This window comes from Citrus sinensis, chromosome 5, assembly GCF_022201045.2.
Source record: "Citrus sinensis cultivar Valencia sweet orange chromosome 5, DVS_A1.0, whole genome shotgun sequence".
NCBI classification, from domain to species: Eukaryota; Viridiplantae; Streptophyta; class Magnoliopsida; order Sapindales; family Rutaceae; genus Citrus; species Citrus sinensis.
Genome location: NC_068560.1, coordinates 35501663 through 35514981, shown reverse-complemented (window position 1 = coordinate 35514981; position 13319 = coordinate 35501663). Strand labels below are relative to the sequence as shown.

Here is a 13319-nt window from a genome sequence, read left to right as displayed (position 1 = left end):
AACAAGTCCCTGTATAATATGTGTATGTAGAGTGTAACAATTAAGAAGGGGGCTGGATGAGATCGTATACTCTTGATATTCAAATTTAAACACGAAACGACACTTTTTTTAATTTGATTATAAATTTTATGTATTTATTTATTTTTTAAGAAAGAAGGAAAACAATTTGTATAATGGTCACAGGCAAAACCCCGATTCGTTGTCCCGCAACAAGTGGGAAGGGAGACGCAAAGCGAGAGGAGAGAGAACAGTTAAAAAGGGAATCCAAACTGTATATATATATATATATATATATATATATATTGGTAGACTAATTAAAATCCAACTCATAGATCCCTTTGAAGTCCGGAAAACGTCTATATAAAGTGAGCATTAGCAGTTTCATAGGTGTCAAAAGAGAAACACCAAACAGGCCAGAGCGAGGGGGCGAGAGCGCGTGAGCAGTAAGCAAAAACAACCGAAAGAAAATGGGAAAATGGGCTATAGCGGTGCATGGTGGCGCTGGCGTGGACCCCAATCTTCCCGTGCAACGACAAGAGGCCGCCAAACAACTCCTCACTCGCTGCCTTAATCTTGGCATCTCCGCTCTTCGCTCTAACTGCCCTGCTATCGACGTCGTCGAACTCGTTGTATGTCTTTCTCGTTTTACTGCATTCTCTCTGTGCATGTCCTTAGACCAGTAACCATTTTTTTGGCATACAGAACAAGCCAAGTTGTTTTCACTGCGGTTAATGTTTGTTTTTTCTTTTTCAATTTAATAAGAATAAATAATGCAATTAATCATTTGGTTATTATTGATGATTGGCGGGTTTACGCCAACGCAGGTGAGAGAACTGGAAACGGATCCTCTGTTCAACTCTGGCCGTGGATCTGCACTTACGGAGAATGGAACGGTGGAGATGGAGGCGAGCATTATGGACGGGCCCAAGAGACGCTGCGGCGCCGTATCTGGGCTTACCACCGTTAAAAACCCTATATCTCTTGCGCGACTCGTCATGGAGAAATCTCCCCATTCATATCTCGCCTTCTCTGGGGCCGAGGAATTCGCCAGACAGCAGGTCACTTGCCATTTTCCCCCTCTGACACGTGTGTGCTTATTTTGCATGCTCCTAAATCTGACACGTTACACGTTAATTAAACTTTATTCAGGGTGTTGAGTTGTTCGACAATGAATACTTCATCACCGAAGAGAACGTGGGAATGTTAAAATTAGCCAAGGAAGCAAACTCAATCCTGGTACGTACGTTGTTTTGTAATTTTTTCAGCATCAAAGTAAATTGTCAAGTCAGTCAATTTCTAACTCTGCGTCGTTGACCAGTTTGATTACAGAATTCCAAACGGGGGATTCGAAACCTGCAGCGCTGGAGCTGCAGCCACAGACAGCCCCTTGCAAATGAACGGACTTCCAATAAGCCTGTACGCCCCAGAAACGGTTGGGTGCGTTGTGGTTGACCAGGAGGGTCGGTGCGCTGCAGCCACGTCAACGGGAGGGCTGATGAATAAGAGGACCGGCAGAATCGGTGACTCGCCTCTTATTGGTGCTGGGACCTACGCCTCTAATCTTTGTGGGGTCTCATGCACGGGAGAAGGGGAGGCCATCATACGTGCGACCTTGGCGCGTGATGTGGCGGCTGTGATGGAGTACAAAGGCTTGTGCCTGCAAGAGGCTGTTGATTTTGTGATTAAAGAGAGGCTCGATGAAGGGCAAGCTGGACTCATCGCGGTGTCGAAGAATGGGGAAGTGGCTTGTGGCTTCAACGCTAATGGAATGTTCAGGGGTTGTGCTACCGAGGATGGGTTCATGGAAGTTGGCATTTGGCCTTAAATCTTTTTAACTGTTAGTTAGCTCTGTTAATGCTTTGGTCATGACTCATGTTGGTGCTGTTGATTGCCGCACCTCGTGTAGTGTTGTTATGTCTAGCGTGTCGTAGATTTGGCGCAGTCTTATGATGATGCTTTATTATAAAATAATAAAATGGACTCCCAATTTTTAACTCTTAAGTTACATTTACATTAACATAAACCCCCTCTAAATTACAAGTTCACCCCACCTATATATCCCCATTTTGTTACCTACATTTACACTAATGTGATGGCTGTAATTTACTATTACATCACTCATTTGACCGGCGGCTGTTAACACAAGCCTTTTACTACTATTAATTGCGTTACGAATATCAATATGCTTAGTACTCTATTAAGCTTCTTTTTTTTTTTTTTAAATTTTTCAGGTATTATTGCAGTAAATTGTGTATGTTTCACGAATCCCTTTTTGGGATACTCTTGATCAACCACTTGTTCTAGTTCGAATTCTCCACCTCCACTTCTATTTTGGTCCCATTAAGCACGTTTATGTCTGGTGAGTGGGTGGCGGTAGTAATTTGAAACTTTTTGACATTTTGTGAAAGGCTGCGATCTAGTACCGATATTCATGTAAAAGGAGTTAGAAAGCAAACCAATTTTCTTTAACGATGGGAGCCGTGCTCTGATTTTGAAATCCTGCAAAATCACGCTTTTGTACAATCCCACTAGTCCCCATTAATCAAACCAGGCCACCTAGTCCAACTATAACTGTGGCACTCATATGATACAATAAAATAAACATACTGTCATTATTCAGAACTATTGAAACTTTTTCAAGCAAACAAGCATGTTGCCGTTTACTCCCACGCCGATTTGTTTACTACTTGTTGCTGCTACCCCAAACTTTGTCCTTAGCTGCTTGAACAGTTTTTGACACAGCATCAGCTGTACGAGCCAAGAAGCCACCCCTGGTTCCAGAGGCCCTGTTGTTGCGAGTCAGATGAACCACTCCCACTTTTTCCTTCGTGGGTTCTCTGTTTTCCCCTGCAGATGATCTGTAATCTACGGTCTCAACTTTGGTTTCTATTGCTCCCTCTTCGTTTACATATTCAGTTCCCTGGCAACACGCATTGAAAAGCATTACAACAAGTAATTTACCCATAAAAAAACAACAAAACAATAAAAATAAAACAAGCTACGCCGAAGAAAAGAGTAAAAGTATAGAACAAAGGAGACTATTGAATATACCTTCGGAGTGCTCATATTTCCCGATTTTGAAAAATTTTATACAACTCTCTTGGGTGTAGATTTTCTGTTTGGATATCCATATACAAGACCCACCATGCATATAATAAGTTCAGCTCCTCTGGCTATAAGGCATGTGTTGTGGACACGTTTCATATGTGGTGGCATCTTCCCCTTTGACATCTTGGCCAAGTATCTCTATGTATAGACTCGTTAGTCGTTACTGGTGGCTTCATCATTGGCTGATATTATTCATGTCGGTATGAATAATGTCGTAAATATTGTGCTGGATTTTCTCCCTATTTAAAGTGCAACATGATAAGTCCGTGCCAAAGAGTAGTCCAGAACCGTGACATAGCAGACGCGACTTGTGCAGTGTAGTAAGATATTTGCCAAACCCAGTCAAATGATAATTTCTCTTCAGACCACGCAATAATCAGATAAAATCATGTTGTGCTTGCTTCAAGTAAATTTGAGAATAACAAGAACCGGAAATAATACCAATACCCGGGCAAGTAGAGTAGTAAGACCATTCAAGAAACTAGTTAACATGTAATGAAGCCAGAACTTGAAGACACATATTCATACAAATTGACGGACGAATGATGACTACACAGACAACCCAAAGCAGAATCACTCATGAAGTACCTACTAAGAATGCGTTCTAAACTGACATCGAATGGATTTGCTGCACTATAGCTTGAGGAAAACAAACTCTTCAATGGCAGGAGTCTCCCCAATTTTCTTGAGTACTTCCCTGCTGGGTTCCTCATCCACACCAATGGTCATTACTGCTTGCTTTTGTGGAGCAATTCTTCCCACACTCATGAAGTTCACATTTACATTGTTATCACCCAACAAGGAACCTACCTTCCCTATGATACCTGGTTGATCTACTTGCCTGCAAAGTATGATACTGCCTTCCAGGCTCACATCAACCCCAAACGAACCAACCTTCGTCAGATGGGGTTTCCCGTCCTTCACCCTTCCCTCTACTCTAATGTCGCCAATGTCTGAAATTGCACTTCCAAATTTAGACTCTACATTTGCAATCTGAACCTGAATAAACTCCAATGGATTCTCAGGCGAACCATCCAACACAATGCGTTCTTCGGTTACCCGTAAACCTCTCTGTTTAGCAATGAAATCGGCATTTACCAAGTTCACAAAAACGCTGGAAATAGGCTCAATTATGCCCTTGGTAATCATTGCTCGGAGCAGCCGAGTATCAAGATCATCAGGGCCTCTGGCTGAAGCATAAGAAACTTTCACTGATTTCACACCACTTCCACCTGCAACCAGTTGCACAGCCAGTCCGCCAAGCTTCTCTGCAAGTGTAACAAATGGAGCAAGTTCTGATATAACCTACAATAATAAGAAAAATAATAGAAGTGAAGTTACAATTACACATGAATAGAGCAATGGCTCATGTAGTCTCATAGAATACAATGGAGAGTCCAAAATCCACCAATTAATTAATATCTAGCCTCAATTTCATCACTAGAAACATGGGGAGAGCTGAACTGAAGTTTTCATAAAGGTCTTAAGCAATGCAGGAATTAGAAGCTAATAACTACATTGAGTTTGGTCTTATGTTTACCTGTCACACGTTCATATAAACAAGAACAGAGAGAATAGAGATGTAGATTAAATGATACCTCAGCAGGAACCATGGGTGCATTTACAGCAGTAGCAGCTAGCTCCCCTTTCAGGGCCCCAATAACAGCTTCTGCTATTTCAATGGCCACACCTTCCTGAATATAGCAAGCCAAATTTGTCAGGCTACTTAACCAAAAAGGGGAAAAAGATAAAATAAGACCAAATTCAAGATATGTATTCACTGGTAAAGCATACCTGTGCCTCCGTAGTGCTAGCACCAAGATGTGGAGTCACAGTAACATTTTCATGTAACACTAATTTACTGTCTTTTGCTGGGGGTTCTTCTGTGAATACATCAAGGGCAGCCTGCACAAACAAAAATAATTATCACCTTTGCCGTCTTTGGATACATCGAATAGCTCTTATTTACTTAATTCGACCTGAGAAATGATTCCAGAATCCAGGGCTCTAACTAGAGCTTCCTCATCTACTACACCACCGCGGGCAACATTGACAATACGGACTCCTTTCTTCATCTTGAAGAAAGCCTCATCATTGAACATTTTTGATGTAGCAGGGGTGAGAGGCATGTGCAGTGAGATAAAATCTGCAGTTGATATGGCTTCCTCAAAGCTCACTAACCCAACACCAGTTGCACGAGCACGGTCCGCTTGGGCATACGGATCATGCGCAATTACATTCATCCCGAGGCCCTTAGCCCGCCGTGCTACTTCCGTACCAACCTTTCCAAAACCCATCACAGCAAGTGTTTTACCCACAAGCGACACACCTACGTATTTATTCCTCTGCCACTTCCCTGGATACCCACCAATCCTCACCAGTGAGATAGTGGTTATACATTAGTATCACAAACTATTTCTAATGTGCAAAATTTTCAACGATATAGGCGTAGTATAAACTTTAGACAAATGAAAAAAATACTTATTTATTGATATTTATTAAGTCCCAGCCAAAATCATGTGCGTATGCATGATAAGTGATTTAAGTTCATTTCAGTCAGCGAAAACAATGAAAATATGCATTCATTTGAAAACATACCTACGTTTCTTCAAAAAATGTCGAAATGAACAATTAAGGAAAAGATAATGACGAACCAGCTTTAACGGAAGCATCAGCCTGTGCAATATTCCTAGCCATAGCCGTGAGTAGCGCAATCCCATGTTCCGCGGCTGCAATAGTATTCGCCGTAGGGGCGTTAACGACAAGACAGCCATGTTCAGTGGCAGCAGATAAATCAACATTATCAATGCCTACACCGGCGCGACCAACAACTTTAAGCCGTCCAGCCGAGGACTCGAACACCTCACGAGTAACCTTAGTACCACTCCTCACAATCAGCGCGTCACAAAGAGATATCTTAGTACAGAGTTCCTCAGGAGATAAGTTGTACGAGCAGTCAACGTTGGCGAAATTTTTCAAGACGTCAAGACCGGCTTCGCCAAGTTTCTCGGCGACGAGGACTGTGGGTTTTGAGGTTATAAAGGTGGCCAAAACGGCGAAGCGTTTGGTCTTTCTGCGGCGGGGAGGGCCTCTGATTGTTGCAGGGGGAACTAGCGTTGATGAGAGCCTTGGTTTGTTTGGGCTTGCAGCCAACATTAACTTCTTCGTTGAGCTTGCCGCTGCCATTTTGCTTCTTCCGTCTCTCTGACTCTCCAGATTGTTTTCGGATTTCTTTTAGATAAAAAGACCAATTAAACGCTGCCACGTCAGTTAAGTTTCCTCATCTGAGGGATTTGACTTTTGTTTTGTTTATGGGCAATTCTAAGGTACTTGCGAGTTGCGACCAACAAAAATAATGTAAAAATGACTTTCACGCATGTGATTTATATAGGGCCAATATCTAATATTTTAAGTGTGGGTGAGTAGTTAATAAATAAAAAAAATATTAAATCTTATCCATATATTAAGAGACTTTAAAAAATTTAGTAGGACGAGAAAATCTAATTTCTTTTAAAATTATGTTTTAAAATTATCAGTTAATGCCCCTATTCTCATTGAAGTGTCTTTTTTTTTTTGGGAAGTCTCAAATGTTGTTTATCTCAATATTCATTTTTAAGTAATTTTTTTTATAACCAAATTAAATACCCCTTAAATTAAATTCATTTAAAGGACAATGATTGTAATTTTCTTTTTAAGATTTGTTTTTCTTCAGATATCACACAACTTCTCATAAATGGAGTTTGAATGGTCGATTTCAATTCTTTCTAAGAAGCAACGTTCTTCAATAATAAATCGAGACATTGCACCGGAGCTTGAAAAAAGTTCTTTAAATATTTTTCGAATATGAAATGCAATATATTAATAGCTTTTGCTTTCGATATTCGGAAATTTAATTATTGCATAATAATAGTTTTATTGCCATTTTTTTTTTGTATGCGAGTTACTTGAGCCTTGAGATTTGGGTTTGTAATTTTGTAATGTGTATAGTTGCTGAAAAAAAAAAAGACACAGCAAGTTTGTTTTTTTTCATTTTAATTCAAGCGCCTTTATTCCGAATTTGTTTGTCATTAAAGGTTCGTAAGAAGTCGGTTCCTAAACTCAAAAAAAAAAAAAAAAAAAAGTTGGCTCCTAATCTTCTATGTGTTCATGGGCTCTATTCTGTCTCTAGTTTTTACATCTTTAATTTTTTTTTATGTATTTCAATGTGAAAGTGAAGGTTACTTGATCTTGAAGTTCACCACTCAACCAAAAGTGTAAGCTAATTGATGTTGAAAATTAAAAAGAAAGAATCATTACAAAGTCTTTGGAATAAAGAAAGTTATTTTTATTTTTTTTGTAAGATCATGATAATTTACATACATACATGATAAGTAGTGAATAATTAGAGTGATATTTTAGAGCATTTAAGATTTTTTTTTTTTGTATTATAGGGATGAAAAATTTTCCTTTCATTTTTGAGGTTTTATGATATGATTTGTATTAGTTTTTATTTTAAAAAAAAAAACAACAACAATGTTAATTCTTTTAATGATAAATAGAAGCATTTCAAACTACTAAATGTACCAGCACTTTAAAAAGGTTTTGACGATATATAAACATGCACTTTACTTGAGAGAATAATTAAGTTGAGCTCTAAATCAACAAACAATCTTCTTTTTACTGTCAAAACAATATCCTCTCCTAATCTGAGCATTACTAAGCTTTTAATGATCTTTTGCCACGTGTTTTCTAGTGGTAGTTATGGGTAAGATTTAACTTCTTTTATTTTATTTATTTATTAATAACCAATCAGTTACTCAGGACATGATCAGATCAGGAGAGAATCCTGATCATTTACTATCACACATTTGGAGAGTATTTAGAATAGTGCAAATAGGCATAAGAAGCTAGAAGGGCACGACCTAACTTAGGTCCTGTTTGGATTGAGGTGCTGTAACTTTTAAACCACATCTAATGTAGAAAAAAAAATCTATAACTATAAAAATAAAAGTTAATAATATGTGATAAATAATAATTTTACCAAATTATTAAATATATAATTGATTTTCCATCATATAAGTGAAAAATTATATTAACATAACTTCTAAGTTACAGCAGTTAGTGTTTACCAAACACTTTAATACTGTAACTTTTAAGTTACAATTACCCAATCTCAATCCGAAGCGCACCCTTAATTGCCAAATGAAACTCATAAATTGTAGTAGGGTGAAGGTGATCAGCTTTAAGCCGCAATCCCTCCGCGGCTACACATTTTACATTCGGTAAGTTGATTTCCCTTCTCCAAAGCCTGTGCCACCTGCATGCTTGCACCCAAATTTAATTTGTATATTAGTATATGCCAATGCTAGCCAGCACGCATGCACACAAATAGTAGAAAAATATTCTACGCACTAAATAAATTTTGGTAGCAAAAACATGGAAAAAGAAAAACCTGGATAAAGGGGAGAGATGGAGTATTAAGATCAGAACGCAAGTACAAGATAAGCCTCTCCAAGCTGCCTTTATATCCATCAGCGTCTTCCTTCTCAATTGTATCACTCTCACCCTGATACCACAAATCGGCCGAATGATTCCACCCCGACTCACTCAGACTGACACATTAGCACGCTTCACCATCTCACCATAAAGCTTTGTCCCTTTCTCCTAGTGGCTTATTTTGGTCCCACCAACCATACAAGGGACCAAGCCCACCACACCAAATCTCGAGCCAGACCCAGGGGGTGGCTCGTAATTCATTGGCAAACGCCATCCCTGGTCCAAGCCTGTAAGTCTTGCCAACATCAATGTCCGCATGCAGTGGCTCGCGCTATTTCCCATGAAAGTTGAGAACTCAGTCGAAGTATAGACGTGGTCGGGCTTGCACGCCGGCGGGAACGTGCCTCCACTTTCCGCCGTTTATCCCTCCTCTGCCGGCCATGTTGCTCTGCCCTGTTAGAATAAAGATGTCCTTTGGAAGATCAGTAGTGGCCAAACTAGAATGTGCTATTAGTAGCAACTCAGGAAGTGTTAGTAACTTAGACACGTTCATGATCTTATTTCACTGCTTCCTAGTTCGTACTTCAAGAATATTGCTTTTGTTTTGCCAGCGTCTGCTTAATGCTAACGAAATAAAAGGTTTCTCTTTCTCCCTTTGTGGGGTTTAGCCTGAAGGATCTGATATAATCTAATCTTTATACGAACAAATATACATGTATTTTTAAGTGTAATCAGTAATTAATAATTGAGAATATAATAATTAAGTAAATTTTGATCATATAAAAATAAAAGTATATATTTTTTAAAAGATTATTCAAAACTCATGTATCCCAATTGAGTATCCAGAGTAAGCATAGTGTTACTCTAGTTCAAAAATTATTGTTTTAATTTAATTATCTCTGGTTAAAGAATATAGAGGCAAATACATTAATAATTAATTAATGGAGCATGTCAACTCTATAAAATTTTAAATATATTTGAGAAATTAGAAATATTTTAGTTTTAACAAGGTGTTCTACTAGCTAGCGAGTTATTATGTGACCATAAGTTTTAAAATATGATAACAACTTAAAAAAAAAAATTATTGTCTCAAACAACTTTAGAAAAATATTTTATTACATTAAAGGTTTATATTTACAAAATACAAATAATTATCACTATGAGGAAGCAAGTTACTTGAGAGATAGGGTTTAGAGAATTTATAATTTATTACGATGTGGAGTTTATTATTATAATTATTATTATATTGACCCAAATTAGAATTAAAATTAGAATTTTTTATGAATACATAAAGATTATTTTTATATAAAGTATCATTACGGAGAGATTTTAGTGTATGCGAAAAGAGTGGGGTACAAGATCAATCGCAAATTTGCTGAATGAAAGAGTGAAATCAATGTTAACTCGCTAACTGATCAGAGACAACCACAGCAAATTGAATTTGTGAGAATATTCTCATTGTCCCATATTTGGATATTTGCACCTGGTACTGTTGGTGATCATTTCCGACTCGAGCTAAGCACAATTTACGTCATAAAGCAGTGCGGTAGGGAGCTCACAGCCTGTTTTGAAATTCGACAAGAACCCTCTAGGATACGGAACACTAACAATGACAGGTTAACTCGAAGAGCCTCATTACTCCAGCTGTTCAATGTAGAGCCCTGTTCACCAACCCAAATAATTATATAACTACAGTTAAGAAAGAAATTAAAAGGAGCATATTTCTTCTGTATTCCTCTAAAAGGCAATCAATCCAGCTAAGATTTCTAATGTTGCCAGGGCAATGTGGCCCCATGTCAAGCTTAATAATTCCGTGCAAGAGGGGATGAAATTACCATCCATCCATGATATCCAGCTTAAGTGTTCGATAGCTGTTAGCTGGTCGACTGTCTGATTACCTTGTTACTATAATTTATTTTTGTCATTTTGTCGTTGTTATAGGACATCAAATTAACCATAACTCACACGGAAGCGGTAGATGACCCATCAATTTATATCATTAAAATGGCTTCAGGGCAATACTTACCGATAAAGCTTTGGATATCGACTATATGTTAACAAAATGTTTATATTATGTTATAAGTAGGAGGTGACAATGATTTAATCCAGTTCAATCAGTTTGAAATCCACTTTTAACCAATCAGCAAAAATAAAAGGCCATCAAAATTCAAAGTAAAAATAAAAAATAAAACTTGCTTTATCATCATTTGAGCTCTCGTTCATTGCTAAACACATACGAGTTCTAAATATTTGGCTAAAGCGTAACACATCTACCTTCACAAGGGAGTTAATGCTTCCATTTCAAATTTCACAGGTAGAATCTGAGTTGTATGTTATTCAAGAAGGCAAAAGTACGTAATGAAATTCATGGCAGGAGAATAATTATCGAAAAATGATTAATATCTGAAGGTTAAAATCATCCAAAAGAGATGTGTCAGCAGGGGAAGTATCAAAAAGTAAGAAATGAAGTGTGGAAATTTTGGTGGAGAATGACTGTGACTGTGAGAGGTAGTTTTAATGGAGCTGGGTATGGACTGAAGGAATGCATGAGCCATCATCTCTCCCAGTCTAACCTGTGCAGGCGTAGTGAGGTGCAGGCCGTCCGGCTCAAGTGGTAGTCCCATGGCGTCTACGCATCGCACGTTCGGGAGGTCACTGCTTAGTTGAGCTTTCCTCACTATCTCTATGAAAGGCCCTTCTCCTGATGCCAGTGCCACCTACCAAAACAACCACCAAACATTTATTCATTAGCATATTTTGCTATTGGTTTTAGTCACATGCAGCTGGGCTCGTTGGAATTAAAAGATCTTATTTTTGGGTAATGTCTCAGTTCATTATAGCACCATCCACATGCATTGACCTAGGGCCAAAGAAATCCTAGACACGTGGTTATCAATCTCAAATCTGATAAACTTTGGCTTTGTAATTAACGCCCTCCCCCGATGCTAAAATTGATTGGATCAAGATCATCCTACTAAATAAAAACTGGATATATTCGTTGTAATTGAAGCTCACTTGCACTAACTAATCAAGAAATCAAATAGAATGAATCCGAAATGGAAAAGATTATACCCGGATAATTGGGAGCAGAGGAGATTGCAGATCAGAGCGTAAATCCGTGAAGAACATGTCTGATCTCTCTTTATACAGTTTTGCATCTTCAAGATTTACCGTATCACTCTCTCCTTGATACCAAAGAACTGCTCTGATTGTGCCTCCACCCCGCAAAGCAACCTGAGCCCTCTGTATCATCTGCTCGTAAAGAGAGCTCCCTTTTCTCCACTGACTGATATTAGTTCCTCCAATGGCACAAGGAACCAGGCCAATCACACCAAAATTGGGCACCTTGGTCAACACAGCATTAGCAAAAGGCAATCCTGGGCCAACACCATTGGTCTTGTTCACATCAATGTCCGCATGGAGAGGTTCATGGGCTAGAACCCATCTGAGCTTTGCGGTTAGTCGGAGGATTGAAGGGTTTGGCTGGCACTGTGGAGGAACAATTCCGTCCCAGGTTAGCTTGTTGGTCCTAGTGTCGTTGGTTACCCCGCCTCGGCCGGCCATGTTGCTTTGCCCAGCTAAAATGATTAGTTGCTGCTGTTGGTATTGACATTTGACGGGCCATGCTTCAGATACAAGGATCAAACACAGCAACCAGGCAAACATTTTCCGTCAATTAAAGACCTGATTTTATTCACTTTGCGGCAAAATGTCGCAAATGGAGGGTCCCCTGACTCTCCTCTTTCTGAATCTAGCTCGCACTACATGTTCAAAGAAAGTGGTTCAATGACTGCTTTACTTGTCTCATACTTCCCCTTTTGCTTCATATATATTTTTCCATATTCTAAGCAACTTTTAGTTATTACCTATGGCTTTATATATATAAATGCGATATTCTTAGCATCTTTTGGCGCATGTGGAATTATTTTTTTTTAATTTCTCCCAAAGTTCACAAGTAGAGGTTCACGTCGCATCAATTAAAGAAAGTCAATATAAAATTGATGGGCCACACATAACCTTGAAGAAAGTTTTGAAGTTTCTCTTTTAATTATATATAGTGTTCACAAGGATCCAAAAGGCATTACTGGAAACATTTTTAAATAGACTGTTTCCATTTTTTATGTACATCTAATACAAAAAACAAGCGAATAGAAAATAGATTTGATCCAGGAAAGCTAAAATGAGTGATATGGTTTATCATTACAGAAATTAGAATTCGATAATTTATAGAATTATCATAAACTTTTTATGATCATCTCTCCTCCCTAGTCGCTAAATTTTTCTAATCTTGTCGTAAACATGTTGAGAAGTCAATAAAGTGGCTTCTAAATTCAAAATTGCAAGCTATAGAATATTTGGCATTTGACAATCCTGCATCAAATGAAGAAAAATGGAAAAGTTAGCAGAACTTGTCAAATTGACAGAGATGAAGATTGACAAATTGCAGAGGAATTAGGTGGAATAGTGCAAGCTTAAAGCCTATAAATTGAAGCCATTTCTTCATTCAGAATCATCCCTAAAATTAGTTAAGCTTATAAGTTTCTAAGCTTTTGAGAATTCTGAGAGTGTGAGCAATTAGAGAGTGTGTGTGTGAGAATATTGAGTGTATTTTGGTTCTGGGAAAATGAGGTTTCTTTACTCAAATAATTGTTAATAATACAATTATTTTTCTCTTACTTCTGTGGACGTAGTCATATTGCCGAACCACGTAATTATTGTGTCCTTTATTTTTCTGT

The 13319-nt window shown here is 38.3% G+C and overlaps 3 protein-coding genes across 3 annotated transcripts; 1 reads left to right on the top strand and 2 right to left on the bottom strand.

Annotated features, from left to right (window-relative positions):
- Positions 1-322: 322 nt before the first annotated feature.
- Positions 323-1994, top strand: LOC102621554 (probable isoaspartyl peptidase/L-asparaginase 2). The gene is made up of 4 exons (XM_006473206.3): positions 323-629; positions 825-1058; positions 1150-1236; positions 1319-1994. Exons 1-4 carry the CDS (start codon positions 468-470, stop codon positions 1823-1825), a joined length of 990 nt encoding a protein of 329 aa, XP_006473269.2. The 5' UTR covers positions 323-467; the 3' UTR covers positions 1826-1994.
- Positions 1995-3481: 1487 nt separating this feature from the next.
- Positions 3482-6444, bottom strand: LOC102621273 (D-3-phosphoglycerate dehydrogenase 3, chloroplastic-like). Its single transcript, XM_025095959.2, has 5 exons — positions 5763-6444; positions 5088-5464; positions 4903-5013; positions 4707-4802; positions 3482-4413 (listed from the first exon to the last, which is right to left on the bottom strand). The coding sequence occupies exons 1-5, from the start codon at positions 6292-6294 to the stop codon at positions 3742-3744; spliced, it is 1788 nt and encodes a 595-aa protein (XP_024951727.2). The 5' UTR covers positions 6295-6444; the 3' UTR covers positions 3482-3741.
- A 4312-nt stretch (positions 6445-10756) lies between these two features.
- LOC102620540 (probable carbohydrate esterase At4g34215) lies at positions 10757-12436 on the bottom strand. Its single transcript, XM_006473204.4, has 2 exons — positions 11656-12436; positions 10757-11300 (listed from the first exon to the last, which is right to left on the bottom strand). Exons 1-2 carry the CDS (start codon positions 12247-12249, stop codon positions 10980-10982), a joined length of 915 nt encoding a protein of 304 aa, XP_006473267.2. The 5' UTR covers positions 12250-12436; the 3' UTR covers positions 10757-10979.
- Positions 12437-13319: the final 883 nt, after the last annotated feature.